General features: G+C 33.5%; 1 protein-coding gene across 2 annotated transcripts in view; it reads right to left on the bottom strand.

The window, feature by feature from the left end:
• The window catches only part of LOC149426023 (zwei Ig domain protein zig-8-like), a 920,604-nt gene that overhangs the window by 240,255 nt on the left and 661,433 nt on the right, over positions 1-18,916 (bottom strand). For both annotated transcript variants that reach the window (XM_089642903.1, XM_089642895.1), the window contains exon 3: positions 17,081-17,247. In XM_089642903.1, the coding sequence (XP_089499029.1) occupies positions 17,081-17,247 (167 nt within the window). The remainder of the gene's footprint in view (positions 1-17,080; positions 17,248-18,916) is intronic.

Consider the following 18,916-nt stretch of genomic DNA (forward strand, 5'->3'; position numbering starts at 1 on the left):
TTAGGGTATTGTTTCGTCTTAAGGTATCTCTAGAAAATTTAACATACCGATGCAATAACTGGAAGAAACTTTCTTCCTTTCGTTTCCACAAAAGTCCCTCCGCGTGGTCACTACCTATCCGCAAAAATGATGATATAGGTCTTAAAGAAAAATAACCTCACGGCCTCCTTTGTGTAGATAAAATTGAATAAAATTTTGAACAAATTGTGTGACATTAAACCATCAACTTCGTCAAAGCACCGTTGATTCGCCCGGGAACCATTTATTGGAAAACTAACACCTTTGTAATATATATATATTTTTTTGTGTTTAATTCTTAGAACTCAATTAAATTTTTTTTTAAATTTAATTAAGATCAAATTGAATAATATAATTATTAAGTTCTGCCAGTATTTTTTGCGCCTGCCCACCAGCTGCGTGGCGGGCTAGATCGGGAGAGGCTGCTTTGGGCTGACCCTTTGGCCCTGAGAACAAATTATTTTTTTCAGGGCCTCCTGTATGGGGTAACTGTAAAAAATAAAAATAAACTCTCCCCTCACTGAACGTGAACCGTTCCCAACTAACAAATTAGTTAATAAATACTGGTGGGAATGCTTGAATACATCAGTACAGTCATCATAATCGATTTTAAACACTTTATTTTGTCGTTTTGAGTGATTTATTATTTTGTCGAAGAAAAAGGTAAGTAAAACTAATATATCTAAAAAATATGAAACAGAACAAGACACAAAAACATAAAAAAGAAGGCGGTCCTAGTGATTGTGTGGTTAACTAAGAGTCCCGACAAGAGAGTGATCCTGGTTTTAATTCCCATTTGAGACGGTTTTTTTTTATAATTCGTTAAGTTATTAAACAAGGTTATTCCTATAAAATTGTATTTTTTTTTACTTTTAGAAAAAATCAATAGGTGTTCTATTTAAGTTTAAAAAATCGGATATGTTTATCCGAGATACTATCTAGATTAGAAATACATTCTTTAGAACTTTTGTAATTATAAAAAAAGATATCAACCGAAAATATGGAAAAAATTATATGAAGATAATATCGTTGATTTTTAATATGATATCGCCAGATATGATATATAATAATGAGGCCTCAATGGACGATAGGTTAGGGGCGCTATCCCGCTAAGACAGAGGTCCTGGGTTCGATTCCCAGTTGAGACCTTTACCTTTTTTAAGTTTAGATTTATTAGTATTATCTTCTTCGTCAATCAAATATTACATCGATAGGTATTACTTTGAACAATTTACTACCAGTACTGTACCTACCTTCTATTATTTCGTACCTAATAAGTACATTTTTATTTTTATATCTTATTTTTTCTTAGTTTAATAACTATTATATTATTTAAGTTATATTTTTTAGTTTGTAATTAAATTTCTTATTTTCTTAATTATATAGTGTTATCAAATTTATCATCTAGTTTTATAGCTATTTGTTAATTTTTAGCTACATCAACTAGTGAAATTTTACAACCTATAAACTATAATGACTCACAACACTCCCCAACTCAAACACGAGAAATAATTTCTCAATTGAGTTGGGCAATTTTTTGTTAAAAATTTCTAATTTTTTCGCAATCAGCCTCGAAATATCTATATTTGTAAATTATTGTAATGTGTTTGTATATTCAATAAAAAAATAACCTTTAAAAGTGATTAAAGACAAATTGTTCCAATAAGAAATGATTATTATTTTTGTGCTATTTGGAGACGGACACGTGCGTTTTGTAGAATGTATGGAAGAAGCTTTTGATTTCTGGGATATAAAATTATATTGTTAGACAAGATAATAAGATTTAGTCATATTCGGGTAGTCAGTGTCTGAGACAATGGGGTTACATATCGCTGACTATAAACACATTTAACGCATTTGGGGGTCGGGAATATTTAGGTTGATGGGATTTTCTGACAACAGTAAAATATAATGGAATATTTAATGCTCCATCAACGGAGAGATGCTGTGGTCCCGTGTTGTTCCCCCGATAGGGTGCTTCGTGTGAGGGAATATATTAAAATAATTAAACCAAGCCATGTTGGATTGGTTTTGAAAGCGTTGCGTTTGCAGAATATTAACACAGTATTATTCCGAAATTGTTTCACTTTTTTATGTTAACGCTTTGTTTTCAAAAATAATAAAAATTAAGTAAGTAAAAAGTAAGTGTGATTACATTGTTTATACAATTTATTTCATTGATTATTACGATTTTTTATCATACAAATACCACTTTACGTAAATCGAAAAATGTACAAGAGTGGAGAGATTCCACGATTTAGACAGCTAACTAATGTTACCTCGATAAAAGTAATATGTTTAATTACGAATGTGTGCAGAGTCGTGCATTAAGCAAAAAATGTAAACGAATAATTAACTTAAAGGTTAACAATATTGTACCTATATTGTTAAAAATCAACGAAAAGATTTGAAAATAATGGTTTAAGGCAAGTGCTTTGAATTTAACAATATAACATTTTTTATTAACCCCTCGGGCCTGCAAATCATTAAATATTTCAGCTCAACATTCAATTTCAAATAGATTCGTTATTTTGGAACATATCGCAAAATGAAATAATCCATTTAAAGGCAGATGATTTTTTGTATATATGTTTGTTTTACAAATGAACAATTCCTTCTAAAAATAAAATGTAGACTTGGCGGTTTTCCGTTCTAAAGGATTTCTTCAAATAAACCTATAGCAAATATGGTCAACTTTTAGATGCAAAGAGAAAGTTTCAGTTTTCTAAATCTGTTTATATTGTAATCAATATCGATATCACTAAGCAACTCAACTTTGCCTACGTACGAAGTCATTTGGAGTTTGCATTAGTTGTTTGGTCTCCATTTTACAAAATCCACATAAAGAAAATCTAAGCAATTCAAAACAAATTACTAAAATATCTTTATTACAAGTCATTTGTAAGATTAAATAATTATGCAGAGGCAGCTTCATACTTTAAAATTGATTCACTGAGTGTACGGAGGCATCATAAGGTTGCACTATTTCTGTATAAAGTAGTTAACAATAATATTCAATGCCCAGAGTTGCTGAACAAGATTCCATTCAATGTACCTGGGGGTTCAACACGCTCTTTGGTCCTGTTCAGGGTTGATCAATGCAAAACGAACTCTAAGCAGAATTCTTGCCTGAACAGACTATGCAATAATTACAATAGCGTATTATCCAAGGTTGATATTTTCAATTGCGAAATTACTAAATACAAGAGGTCAATAAAAGAATATTTCTCTGATGGTTTGTGAATAAAGTTAATCTCTCTATTGTTTATATCTCTATTATTATTTGATTTATATCTACAACCTCCCCCCATGGCTATAAATGTATTGTTTTGTAATTTTATTCGTTTTATATAATCTTTTGTTTTGTATAATTTTTTTAATTCACATTCGTTTCTTACAAATTTAATTTATTTATTTCATATTATGCCATCTCAGTAGAGGTAAAGTCACAAGGAGGAAATCCATAATTGGTTTTATTTTGGCTATATAATACTTATGTAACAACTGATTAAATGTAAACTATTGATTTCCCGAAAATTAATAAATAAGTAAGTAATGTATTTTTGACCACAATAAAAAAAGGAGAAAGATCGAGTTTTATGAGAACGTGTCGTTTAGAGACCAATATGAATTAGAAGGAAATGACGGCCCCCAAGATGGTCGATGGGAAAGGTTTTCACCTGGCAATTTGGAGGTTGCGGGCTCGAATCTTAATTTGATTTATTTGTGTTATTTCATAATCACCCTGGTGTTAGACCACCAGTCAGAAATGAAACATTATGTTAATTGCTTGAAATGGCTTAAGCCGTGTTTGGGGACCATATCTGAATAACCAGATCTGAATCTGCATAAAAGCGGTTCAGTGGTCATCATCAGGGTAAATGTGTAGATTGATCACCGTCGTCCTCATTAATATAGATGCGCGTTTTGTGAATACCAATTGCCTTTGTAATTAGGCGCACTCGATCCGTTTTAGGTCTTTGCAATATTTAAGGAACAAATCTAATAGGGACAACAGGGCTAAACTTAATGGTTCTTGGCATCCGGTACTTGACGGTTAAAACAAAACTAAACGCCGAAAACCACATTAATTTCTAAATTACCGGTCGTAAGAAGATTTTATGCTCGCAGTACGCTATCACTTCTACATACATGAGAATTCACCACAATCTTCATTTGCTCAATTTTGAGACACTGTAACGTTGGCTAAAGAAGGAGATGAAAATCTCAAATCAAAACAAAATACAATTTTCTTCAATTTTACACGGAGGAAAATCAGTATTGCTTACTTTATTAAAAATCTCTCAAATTTTTTATAATCCGGTTAAAAACGCCATTGTATTGCTTTCATTAAATTCCTGATATGCCCGAACACGTTTTCATGCACCTGCAATTACCTAGATAATATAAAATGGTAAAATGTTCAATATTTTACTAAAAGTTTTTTTAGAAAACCTATCAATTCATTCGTTAAAGACCTGCAATCTCGCTTTTGACCAAATTAAGAATAAATAGAAGATATACTTATTTTTCTCTGTGAGGATATTTTGTCACTGTGTCATTGATTGCAACCCAAATTTTATAGTACAGATTTAAGAAATCCCCCTTAGCTGACTAATTTTCCCCGATGGATCGTGGTCCATCCGCTTTAACTATACCTATTAAAGTAAATGCCAAATTTCATGTTTAGTTGGAGATCGTAAATTCAACGTCAGTTCCCATCTGAACTTTGTTTATGGACGAATGATAGTTAATTTGTTTCAACATTAATCCCCTGTTTAACGTTTTCACAATAAAACCAAGCTTAGCAAAGAGACCAGGATTATCTTCATCTGAAAGTTAATAATACACGCTCATTCGACTTAACTTGTAATCTCTTTGAACTTTTATTTTTTATACTCCAGCTGGAAGTTTGGGGTCTTAAAACTTTAGGAACGCACTGTACCTATGTACTTTTTTTGCGGAAGTCGGATAAAATACAAACCAGTGAACTTTTTTTAGGTTCAAAAGCATTTCGATGTCCTGAACATTCTGAACACAAGGACGATATTGTCGATTTTATTTTCGTACACATTTCAATGCTAAAAGTTCTTCGTAAGAATATTTCTTTTTTTTTTGTGTTTTGATTTATATGGAGTGAATTTTTATACGTTTCATTCACAAATTTTTCATGAATTTGTTGTTCATAACATATCACGTAAAAGTTCCTTACATCTGATAGTGGACATCACAATGTAGACTTAATGCAGTAGAAATGGGATCCCTGAGGCGTGGTAAATGACGTGTTGTAAAACCGTGTAAGATATGTAAAGATTATCAAAGAATGCAAAGCTGATATAGATATTAAGATGAGTAGGATTAAGAAAAGGACGCTTGAATGGTTTGGGAATATGTAGATTGAATTTAAAAAAAAAAAACATATGATGCTTTTGTGATTGGTAGACGAAGAATGAAATGGCACGATCAGGTTCATCTGTTCTAACACCAACGCAGTTTTTGTTGCACATCAACGATCTCGTTGAATGTGCACCAATGTATTGCTATGCTGAGGGTTATCTTATTTGATAAACCCCCTTCCGCTTATAAGATCTAAATAGCTCGATAAGTTTTGGGACATAAAGTTGATTACCACCTCGAAAAGGTTTGTGCCCGGGGTAAGGCCAACATGGTCAGTTTATGTGTCTCAAAAATCCAAGGTTGTCTAATTTCGGGAGAGGTAGATTAAAAACTATCTGGTGCCATTTTTTGGAAGCACTCTCCATAAGAAAGTCTTCATTTGATATACTTGGAGTAAGTATATCCGACCAGCTCAAGTATCGAGGCTCTATAGAAGCCCGAGAAAATCTGGCTTCGAATAAACTTAATAGATTCTTCAATAGTAACCAGCTGGTATCGAGTACGCCCAACAATTGAATTGGGGAGCTCTGGACTGAAGCATTGGCATGCTGAGTCTGTTCTACAAGTAATATAATGGAGTCTGCTCTAAAGACAGCATTGAACCCTGGTGCGAGGGCTTGAAACTCGAAGTGCACGAGTAGAACATCCGTTCATATTTGATGTTGGCTTCATGCAAACGGGCCGCTTTTTTGACTCGTTTTTGTGTAAAATGGCATTTTTGTTTCCTCCTTCATGTAATCCAGGCCCGCATTAATAAACCTCTTTTTATAGCCCCTACCTTAACCCGCCTCAAACGCTGCTCAACTGGGTGGTGATGTAGCTCTTCTGCCTAAACACTGTACATACAGGTGCGCTCTTGTGAGGTGTCCGAAAAATTTAATTGAGCCAAGATTCAGAATAAATGTAATGTTTAAAATTAATAATTGAAAATATTAATGTTTAAAAATCTATAAAATAAAAGAAAAACCTAAAAAATAAAATTAGAGAGTATGAATCTGAATGAAGCAAGGAATGTGTGCCAAGATTGAGTTGTTTGGCAGTCCATCCTCTCTGCCTACCCCTGCAGAGAAACGGTTTGATAGTAGAAGAGAGTAAATAAAAGACCAAAGAAGTGTTACACTGTTCGGAACCCCAAAAATGACAACATTACTTCAATGAAATCAATCAAGTGGAACCACGATAATGAAGTATGAATAAATGGCATGTCGAAGAAATATTACAGTGTCTTTCATATCATAAAAACTTATGATTTCCTTTCCACGGAGAGTAGGCTTAAAATAGGCTTGTTTTTCTTAATGTAATTATAATGCGGACGTTCGTGTGTTTGAAATATTTATAATTCTAAGGTTGCAATATAAAGTACAATACTTCCTTTATTAAGACAGTTTTTTTAATATAGGTCTTAATAAAACCATCTAAGTTATAATAACCTCTGCTATGTAATTATTTTTTCAGTACGTAAGAATAATTCCAAGGTTATGTCAAGTCTTTTTTTTCTCAAGTTATAAAATAATTCTGGAATAATCATTTACAAACCTTTTTTTTCCGATGAAATATATTTCCAGTCAAAGGTTTTCAGTATCTTAAAAAAATACGTTAGCTCTCACTAATACGTTGGTTCTTGGACGAATTTAAGCAAAAAGGAACTAATTTGAAATTAAACTTTACTGTACAGGTATTTAGATTTTTGGTATGAAATACTTTTGAGATCGAGAAAATTCAATAAATGCTTTGGTTTGTCAAAAATTATGAGCACTTTATTATCTAAGCTATTTGCAATGAATTTCTAGAATCACATCCGTCCGTTCTATCAGTGCCTACGAGTTATTCTAATTTTGGACGCAACTAGAAGAGAGCTCTTTACCTAGGAATCGGCTAGCATCGGCTGTACTCGCGGAACCATTCGGGTACATCCGACATGCTATCTCTGTCAGATGGTGCAAGTATCGCCATCTATGAAAAACCCTTAAAACTAAACTAACTGGAAAGTAATAAGATCTATTCACTCTACCGACATCTAGAGGCGATAACGAGAGTACAACCAAATTTAAGGATTAAAATAAAATTTCATAAACCTTTTTTAAGACCAAATCAGAGTTACTTTTTAATGTTAAAATGATTCACACCAACAATACCAAACACTTTAATTTTGGCGTCAAGAACAAAACCCCGAATATTTTTTACAAACCCAGCATCGGAACATCTCTTGTTAATGAGTTTGCGTTTTAAGGGCGGCCTAAATTAAATTAATCCCTTAAAAAAGCGGTATTAAATCCGAATACACTTATTCCAAAACGCACGAATGCCAACCATTTATTTAAGAGTAGGGGGTAGTGATAAAAAGCTTTGCTACATTTATCCCTGTCCAGTGCTGAGCCCTACAAGCACGCCCACGAACACAGGCGGGGGTCGGTATTAACGTCGGGCATTTGTGGCCATGGATTTTGGAAACCTACCCTAGGCTATATACCAACATGTTATAATTTAGATATTCAACCAGTATAATATATCTAGGCTTAAAGACCACAAATCAGAATTAAAACTTTGGTGGAAATGCTCTTGGTCTGATGTTAAGCGACAGGATCTTAATAAGTAGGATGATCCTGATCTTCCCCTCTCTTTGTCGTTTTTGACGCCTTTTTTTTCTATTCCTTCTATCATTAAGAATAGTAAGGATGCCATGTGATTTTAAGTAATTCGTAATAAAGTTTTTTTTCATTTTGTAGTAACGTGTAAAACACAGAATAATAGAAGAGTATGTATGAGACGATGTATGAATGTGAATGAGGCAAGAAGTGTGTGCCAAGACCGAGTTGTTTGGCGGTCCGTCCTCTCTGCCTACCCCTGCGGGGAAACGGCGTGATGGTTAGTTAGTTAGTTAGTTAGTGTAAAACACATCTTCGCTCTAGTGGGAAATCACCGTTCTGCATCGAAACATTGTTTGAAAAAAAGATTTTTGTGACTAGTTTCGATTTGTCAGGTGTTTCCTACTTTTCTTTCATAGTACCACACAGGAGGCTCTGAGAAAAATGTATTCTCTAAAAGCCTATGTAATCTGTGGGGATGCTGTGCGGAGAAAAAAGTTCACCCGACATGACACAGGGACATCCCTAGTATGGCGGTTGAATTAATAAACACAAATGTATTTACTGCACTAATGTGTTTTGCGTGAAATAAAAAATTCAGGGTTTTGAGAAAATGAAGTAGAAGAGTTTTTGAAAGTGAAAAATTTATCTAGGGTGAATAGAATCTGGTAGTCAGTATGTCTAAGAGTGACAAACGCCTGAATACATCCCTCCCACTTAGGTGTAAAGCGATATGAGGTGAAATGCTTGCTCAATCAACCCCTACAAATTGGCAACGCAAAGACCTGGATAAACCTCACCCCATGAACTCGAACACACCCGCTAAGTCACCAAACGTAGCGAACCGCTTTGGGTTACTTATGACAGAGATGTTGATATTCCAATGTATGTCAGAGATGGCGGTATCTATACCCGCCTCACAAAATGAAAACTCTTTTCTCCTTTCAATTTTTCTACAAATGGTTGGTTAGTTATCGTTTGAATTTTCGTTTGGCACTTTGTTAATTTAAAACTTAGGGGACAGAATATCTATTGTAGTTTTAATGTTATCTCCTTCCGATGTTCTCACTAAAAAAATGATAAAAAATTAAAGTTAACTAGGTTGGTACTACACAAACGGGTACAACAGTTTTATATCTTTCCTTTCCAACATTAATATTATAAACTACGTTAAAGCTGCAAAACGACTTTTTACTCCTTGAATGAATGCTGTCGACTGGGGACAACGAAGGTCTAAAATGCAAATTTATGTCTATCGTTTAATTAAGCTTGCTTATCCAGTACAGTATTTTATAAAAGTTCACGTGAAAAGCAAACGTTTTCTCTTCCATCAGTACCAAAACAGCACAAAAAATATCTTGTGTTAGGTAGACACTTATATGTTTTGAATAATTCAAATGACTTTGTAGTTTTTTTCTTAAATTTTAGGTGTATTTAAATTCAGCTCCATAATAATAATAAGCGGTGGCTTGTTTGCAAAATGACGATCCCACACAGCCCGACACTTATTACCTACTTATTTTCATTTATAACTGTGTGATAATTTATTAAATGTGTCTGTGAAAGATGGGGTGAACCTCCCTCCGAACCCAACTAATGGTATGAATCTAATCCAATTGTGTTTTCCAAAGTCGCAGATTCAGGCCTAATCTCACCCATCCCTTAGGGGCTGCCCGGCCTCTTTTTGCAGAGGGTAGTTTTTCTTCTCGGAAGATGTCAGACATTCAAGGAGGAATAACAACGCCGTGCGCTGCTTTACGCATCTGTATTTACTTAAACAGTCAACAAATAAATTATACAAAGTCTCTGGCTTCTTCCATATTCTGGGGTAATACAGGATGTATCAGCACGTACCCGATAGACTTTAACCAGCAATTCCTTAGCGTATTTGGAGTAAAAAATTACATGGAATTTGGGTCTCCGGTGACTAAAATCTGACACATGTCGCCACTGGTCACTCAGATGCAGTGGCAAAGCCGCGCATCCCGCTCCGTAGGTACGAGCGTACCCAGCGTCGTCCTCGCTGCAAGCTCACTCGCATCATCTGCCAACGAGATCCATCTCACCTTTAGCTTTCTTTAAACTATAAACCAATGGTCTTCACCACCAGAGATGAACCCACAAATCCAGTGTCTGCCAACGCGTTGTCGAGCTGCCGACTTCATCGCCATAACCTCTTCACCACACAAGTAAAAGTAAGTAAAAATACCGAGGGGGATAGGGTCCCATTAGCTCAGTGGTAGAGCAGTGTCCCGGAAAGACAAGGGTCCTGGGTTCGAGTCCTAGATCTGACCGTATCCTTTTCTGATTTTTCTGTTTCAGATTTTAGTTTAGAAATCACTAATATTGTCTTCAATATTTAAATATTACAATTTGAGGTTTTACTCAATAAAGTTATTCCGAAAAATAAATAAAAGTAAGTAAGTTAGTAAGTAAGGGCCCACCTTACCCTCGCCCCAATCCTTACTATTCATTGTTGTACATTGTACAATGAGGCTTGTCGATAATTCACTATCCAAGTATTTTAACCCGATCATGAACCACCAATAATCGATCGATCCACTATTTAAAAAAAAATCTAATCAATTTATCACTGAGCTGTCAGCTGAATAAACACCCATATGAGCCTGGCGAGCGATTTATGTATAGCACATTATTAACTGTATGTAATAATTATTATGTGTAAAACGATAATATCATCTTTTACTTCTTTTTTATTGTTATTTGAAGTACTTTAAATGTTCAATATATACAGTGTAATTTACTTACACCGTTTGTTATTGCTCCTACTTGTATATATAAAACTTTTCTCATTTACTGTACCTTTGTGTCTTAAATTTGTAATCTTCGCTCAAATATATGTTGCTATATAACTTAATGTTTTATATGATAAATATTTTTTCATGTTGTTGATAAATCATTGAAAAATATGCCAACATTCTGTATTCACCAAATAATCAATTGCACTTAGTAACAGAACTTCAGTAGGACTTCTACAGAACCCGAAAATTAACGTTGAAATTTGATGTAATTATGATTTAAAAAAATATGAATTTTAAAAAATATATGTAAATGAACAAAAATTAAAATTTATAATTTATTTAGAAGATAGTTTAATCATTTTGGTATTTTAACATTGAACTTCTCTTTAATTGCTATTAGTAAGTGGTTGATAATCTGGCGTGTAAATTGCACAGACCATCAGGGAATATTCTAAATCCCTATGAAAAAAAAATTGATTGATCAATGAATTCACTCAGCAGGGAGAAAATAACTTAAGCCAACCACCAAAATACATATGAACAGAAAAAACTCACCAGAGAATCCCACTTGCAATAAGTTTTGCTCCTTGATCTTCAGCACAAAATATATTTGAGTTCGCACTAAGAGATTATAATGTCACCAGCCCTCAAGAGAGTAGAATTATTAATAGATATTCAGCACATTGCAATAATACGCAATGCCATGATTTGTGACATTTTAATGTCAAAAAATATTTCAAACATAGAGGTCTTCAATAGACCTCTTTTGACAAATGATACAAACTGGATGAATCCATCTGATCAATGCAAAAAGGTGTCGGTAATCAGTTATCACACCTGCAGAGCAAAATCCATCCAAAATTGACCAGAGATGTCTCTTTTGTCCATTATATATATTAAAAATTAATTCATTCATTTATGTTTATATTATAAAAATTAATTCCCACTAATTATAAATTAAATTTTAAATCGACTGCTTCTTCAGTAAGTGTTTATCGTTTTCGATTGTTCTAATATTTTCGGATGGGCTGTTGAAGTATTTTTTCCCTAGATTTATGTAATGATGTTGAGCAAAAGTGGTGTTACATTTTTATGTTGAAAATATATGTTTTTGACGAGTACGACTTTCAGTTAAAAGGTGATTTTGTTTTTCATTTATTATTATGGTTTTTCGAACAAGATCATTAAATTTCAATACTTTCAATTCTTAAAAAATTAGGTGTGTTGGATAATCTCTTGGTTTTTTCAATATTATTTTTATAATCAGACGTACAATTTCAACAGGGAGTAGATTTTTTTTGTACGCAACTTGATTTGATTGTACCATAGCGTGGTAGACCAATGTTAGATTTTCGAATGAGAGAAAATTTTGAATTCTAAAAATATATAAATATTTTTTTCTTATTTTGTTGACGGTTAGATTGATTTGATCTTTCTAGTTTAGGTTTTTGTCTATTATTATTCCTAAGATTTAATTTTTTTTTTAAATTTCAATTTGGAACAGTTTATTGTACAATTATTTATATTATGTTTTTTTTAATTGTCATGTATAATTATGTCAAAATTTTGTGGAACATCATTTGATTTTATTGCAAATGGTAAAACATGATGATTAGTTTTTTCACCATTTAAAGATTTTAGAGACCATTTATGATCATTATATCAGTATTTAAAAGTTTTTATGTAAAAAAAAAGAATTTTAGGTACATATCGAAAATATACATATCACAACACAATATATTGATTACTTTACAAAGTTCGTAAGTTATCAAATTGGTTGAAATGACGTGTGGTGATGACTCAATATTGAATGCTTTGACTCTAACAGCTGTCTTCCAATTAATTGAAGAATTGTCTGACAGAAGTATTGTACCTACAGTAAAACACGGCAGTGACAGTTTGGGCTGGTTTTGGTAGCATGAAAGTTGGGGATTTAAGGAAGATTGATCGAATTCGTAGAAGAGAAAAATATCACCAAATACAAAAAAAAACATGCGATGTTTTTTGGATCGAGAATTTTCCTAAAGAAGGAACTAATAATGTTGGTTTTTGAATTTTGCAGAAAAATTGCTTATAAGGTTCTTGTCTTGATGTCTTGTATCCTTTGTTCTTACCTACCTAATTTTTTACTTTATAGCCTTATTTAATATTAAAAAAAACAATTCGCATAAAAATTCGAACGAGTTTCATTGTCCGTCGGAATAACAAACAAAGCAACAACAAGCGGAACAATAAGAGACTAGCAAGCTGGAGGTCGCGGTTCAAATTCCGGCGTGCGCAAGAAAATTATTTTGTGTTATCTTACAAATTAATGAATTGAATAATATAAGGTATATTTACGGCACGTTCTAAAGTGGGAGATACTCTCAGTATCGCCCTGGTGTAAGACAAATATTCAGAAATGAATCTTTGCTTTAAATGGCTTTGGTTGTGTTTTGTAAATATGAATGCCACAAAAGCTTATCAATCAGAAACAAATGGGCTCAAACACCACCTTTTTGGAAACAACGATATTTCGATTTTTAAAATTTTTTTCTTTCATAAAATAATTGACCATTTACATATTCGAGTTAAAAACTTTTCGGCCATTTTTTGACACTTTTGTTAAATGGAGTTAGATTTAGTTAGAGCTACTTCGGCGCTCGGCGCCAAAAATAAATTTTACCACAATATTCATTTGATATACGAGTATCTCTAATTGAGTTACTCTGGGAAAAGGTGTATTGAGCAATCGACCAAGAAGAAGCGCTATGATCCTATCTCGCCTCAAGGATCCTTGCGAGAAACAACAGAATATTTGAGAACAAACACATAATAAATTATTTGAACGATTGCCAAGAATATACATGTTCGCCTTTATCAGTGCAAAAAGTAGACTGCTCTAGATAAATCGAAGAAAAAAATGTGATTAATCTTGTCGGTCAATAAATCTAAATGAATATGTAAACGTTGATCATGGGGAGATATTATAGATTTGTTCGCAATATTTCTATGTTTTTTGATGATGTTATACTATCTATCGAAGCATTGTGAGTGGGGATATAAAGATAATGAGATAGGAAACTGGTTTATTTAGAAGGCTTTCAGAGAATTTTATTCATTCTGTAATATAACAAACGGTTATAACGATTATAACAAACTTCGCGGAAAAGACGACACGGGGCGCTATCTCTGACTATATACGAAAGAAAAATAATTCCTATAGGCACTCTTCAACCTTACTGAAAGGGACGATGCATCCCGCTATGAGTTATCAGGTATCGGGCCTAAAACTTCTTTAAGCCCTGGCTGGAACGGACGACACATCTCGCTACCAGCATCAGATATTAAGCTTACGACCGGCTCGGGATTACTGCTTGGTTCAAGGCCATGCACTCAATTTTATAGGCCGGTAAAGGTACGTCCTTCTGTAGGAAGCGGAAGGGCGAGCCACTGATTGTTTAACCGTGAACTGTATATCCAATAGAAGATATCCGTTTGTAGATAAGGATGCCATATTAGGTGTGAGCGAGAAAGTATTCGGGCTCTCGCTGTTTCGTCCCGTTATAAATTCAGTTTTCTAAATGTTATTCCTTGAACAATACATAGATAAATTTTGGTAAGATAGGTAAACATATATCAAAATCAATAATTAACATCATAATCATCAAACGTGCTAATTTTGGTTGTGGGTTTCTCACTCCGTGAGTGATTGTAACTCTGGTTAAATGAGCCGTTTTACTCTTAATGTTTCTTATGTTATAACTGTTACCAAGTTGAAATAACTTTTTTTCAAAGCCACATATTATATCTTCTTTGAAACTATGCGCTATTAGTGGTTTCAGATATGTTAGGTAAAACGTTTTGAGATTGGTATGTAAGATGTATTGTTGAAAATCACACATTTGAAGGAAATGATTTAGGCAAACGGGCCTTCACAATCACACGCCAAAATATTTTCGTAAGACGTATAAATTTCTGTCATATCTTTTCCCCGGGGATATTTCGTGGTAATATTTTTCTTACTAATGAACTCCAACTATTATCAGACACGTGTAAGATAATTCCCGTGAAAATAAATACAGGGGAGCTTCATAAAAATATGTTTTCTCCACTGTTTTTAAATTGGATCCTAGTTCTTCTTTAACTCAAAAAAAAAACTGGAAGGAACAGGTAAAGTTTTCTTTATTTTTTTTAATGGGTTCATTGTAATCTTTATTTTCTTAAGTTTTTTAAGGTTTTTGATATGGCGAATTTCAACACTGCCTTATTCACTTTTGTTCGAACAACCACAAAAAACTCTTTTTTAATCTTGAAATAATGTATAATCAGGGGCATAACCGGGAACTCGGTATCTTAAACCAAACCTAGTTGTGCTTCGAACCACGTACCCGTTTATGCTCCAAATTTCACGTACCGATTCGGCTACCAATATTATTTTTTTTGTTAGAATTGCGGAATTAGATGTCAATAATATGAAAAAAATGCATAAAATTTGGCAAACATCCAAATAAATTAAAATAACAATCATCTACCTAAAGTTTTGGATAACTAAAAATTGATGTATTGTTTATGAATATGGCGAAAATCTTGACAAACACAACCACGGCGGTGAAACTTTGTCAGCGGCAGTGTACTGATGCTATAATTGATTTGTAATTAAGAAATCTATCACCGTATGTAGCAGCAATTTCCTGTATAAAATGCTACCCGGTCATACCCTCCGCTCTTCTTTATTACGATTTTGTCAATTTTTTTTTTTAATAAATGTGTTGGTCGGTTAATCAACGTGAGCATCGAATTCAACTCAACTGACTGCCGGCCAGAAGTCCTATCCACCGGCAAATAATACTATAAAATAAAATTATTATTTGTAGGCTTACAAAAAAATTGGTGGTGCAAATATTACGCGGCGCGTAAGAGCAGAACAGTGAAATAATTTATCTTAAACTTAAGGCTGGCTTTACCACACCAACGTTGAACGAGCGTATAAGAATCTAATTAGTAAAATAAACACTTAGAAACTTTTTTTTTTCATATTGTTTTACTGAAACAACAATTAAAAGTTTTATTGTGAACGTTAAATATACTCGAGTAAGACTTTTAAAAAGCTAGAAAAAACTGATATAGAAGCATTTATTACAAATTTATCATTATGTAAAAGTTGATATAACTTTGGAAAAAAGATTGAACTTCTGAAAACGCTACAAAGTCAAGAATGTAATAAGTAACATTTATTAAATTCTTCAAGATTTACTGGTATTTAAATTCCAATAAAATAGTTTATTCTAGAGCAACCTGTATTTTAAGCTGCTGAAACCTTGTTATGAAGATTTTGTGATCATAAGATTTCCTTTCTGATTTTCTTTGAAAGCCGCAAAAATAATGGACCTTATCAAAAATATTAATTTCGGCTAATACGTAAATATAAATAATAGTTCACCATTTATGAATGGAATATTATGATGATGTCCATGATATTATTGTTTACGTATTAACTTGAGCGTAGACGTCATTACGTATGTGTCTAGTTGTTGTTAAATAACTTAGGTCTCAGAACTATACCAAAAAATTGACTTTGTTAATTTTTTACAATGTTGATCAATTCAAGTCTAGACACATTGGCATTTGAAAACTAATTCCATTTAGAAATAGTAAAATTCGAACCTTTATTGTATACGGCAAATGTTTAAAAATTATGTTATTTTCTTCTAATAATAATAAAATAACGTTTATATATAAGTGCGCTATATTGTAATAAACTTATTATTTGTAATCATTGGTCATATTTTGAAAATTGCTCCTGCAGTGTGCCTTACATTATACAGATCAAATAATATAATGCAACAGAATGTGTTAAGACTTTGACGATACCAAACCAAAGAAATAGAAGAAAGTACGTATGATATAATTGCTCACCGTTCTTTTATCCATGTGATTTACATGGCAGTGCTGTACGGTAATTCTTTTTACCTGAGTCACACTCTCGAGGGTGCCGTCATAACCTTCTTTACTGTAGAGCGAGCCGCACCAATATGTTCATGAACTCACCCGTGGAGAGAGCCACGCACTTCTTTAATGTTATTGATCAAAAGTAAGTTTACTTAAGTTTTTTATGTCGTACAACACACTTGATAGGTTTTTGATACGGCAAATACATTATATAACGGTACAATTAAACAAAATCAAACAAATAAACCATAAATAGTATGGCTAGTTATTATGTTTCGCGTAGTTGATTAGGGAAAGCTGAAGATTTTTCCGTTGATACCCAACCTCTGATAGAAGAATATTCTATCTAGAAGAATGATAAAGTACGATGGATGTTTTTTGACTCACCGTTCTGTTGCCCATGTGCTTGACCCGGCAGTGCAGCACGGTGGACTGACCCACGATTGCCGTCACGTTGCGTGGGGATACGTCATCGAAGAAAGGTCGCTCGGGCAGCGGCTGGAACCTCTGCCGGGACTGCAGCTCAGATGAGAGCCCCGTGAGGCTCGCTGGACCTGACAAAATACAAACATTTTTATTTGTGTATTTTGACATGCATGTTTCAAGTTTTTGTTAAATGTACATTTTGACGAAAATGTTAATTTTTATGAAAATGAATGTTTGATAAGAAATGGTAATTTTTAGTTAAAGCGTATGTTTTGATGTTTGTAATTTGATGTAAATGTATGTTTTAAATAATTTTTTATATAAATATTATTTTTGTAGTAAACTGTGCTTTTTGATGTAAAATGTACGTTTTGATTTTAAATGTTAATTTTGTAGAATATATTTTTATCAATGAAAAATGTAAATTTTCAGCTAAAGTGTATATATTTCTGATAATGTAAGTTTATTTTTGTATAAGATATACACAAGAGACCTTGAGGAAAAAAACTTCTTCGGGGCCTGCGTCATCTTTGAAGATGCAGTGTGGATGGAACAGAAGAAAGGAAGTTCTGGCTAAAGTATAGGTATGAAGGTTGGGGAGGAATCAGAAGGTCAGTTTGTCCAGAACTAACGGACGTATGAATCCATCTCTCACACTGCAGTGCAAAGCGATGGGTCGACAGAGACCTGTTGGAGAGGTCAAAAGGTCTCCCTTAATCAGTTTTTCCCTGTCCGTCACACAATGGGCAGTCTCATCCGCCAAACCCGGACAAACTTCACCCCATGAACCCAGGAACCGTTGCTAAGTCACCAAATGTCGCGAAGCACTTGGAGTGACATATGGCAGAGGTGTTGACCGGTAAATAGAATGGTTACCGGGAGGCGGTATCCATTCCCGCCTAAAAATTTGCATATTTTGATGTAAAATTTATATTTTGATTATAAGTTTTTTTTTGTAAAAATATTTTTTTGATTTTAAATGCACACCTGTATTGGTATAAATTTATGAAAGGTAAAGACTAATTAAACGTGGCGTCTTTTGTTGATGACTACGCATTTAGTCAGTAAAATGACAATTCTAAATAATATACGTTCAACTAACCAATACGTTTATAATATGGTACGAAGTATTATAAACAGACATCCAGAAATTTCGAGGTGTTAAAAGTTGGGTTGTTCCAAAATTTTAACCAAAAAACTTGAAAAATTCCATCATGCCAAAGCTCACTTTTTGAGACTTCTTGCAGCTTATCATTTCAGCTATACAACATTAACGCAGTAAATAAATACATAATACAGTTTAATTAATCTTTGAATGTTTAACTAGGTACCTTTATATCATAGAAATAATAATTAATAATACATTCATAATTTTTTCATTAGTTTTGAAACACAAAAATTGTTACAAAAATCTATGTTTGAAAATAAGTTAAGTACATTCTATTTCTAGCAGTGCTCTTACAAACCACCATACAAACAGTACGTAGATATACAAGCGAAGTTTCCTTCAGCTCTCTGCGGATACGTTCTAAAGCCCTTCAAACCGAAAATAATGGCCACGAGCGGAGCAAAAAGACCGCCCGGAAGACTTGCATAAAGACCGGAACGATAGAATGAAAAAAAAACATTACAAGCACTGGACCGGAACGGGGCGGGGATTCCGGAAATTGAGACGCAACGAGAAAACCGGCCACCGGTCAGTGGATGCAACTATATAAAATTACTGCTGGACCGTACTGAAATGTGTATCATTTACGGAGAAGACGCGACGTAGAAATAGCTTTTTTAAGTTATTAA

This window comes from Hesperophylax consimilis, chromosome 2, assembly GCF_061612785.1.
Source record: "Hesperophylax consimilis isolate HC1 chromosome 2, BYU_Hcon_1.0, whole genome shotgun sequence".
In the NCBI taxonomy this organism is placed as follows: Eukaryota; Metazoa; Arthropoda; class Insecta; order Trichoptera; family Limnephilidae; genus Hesperophylax; species Hesperophylax consimilis.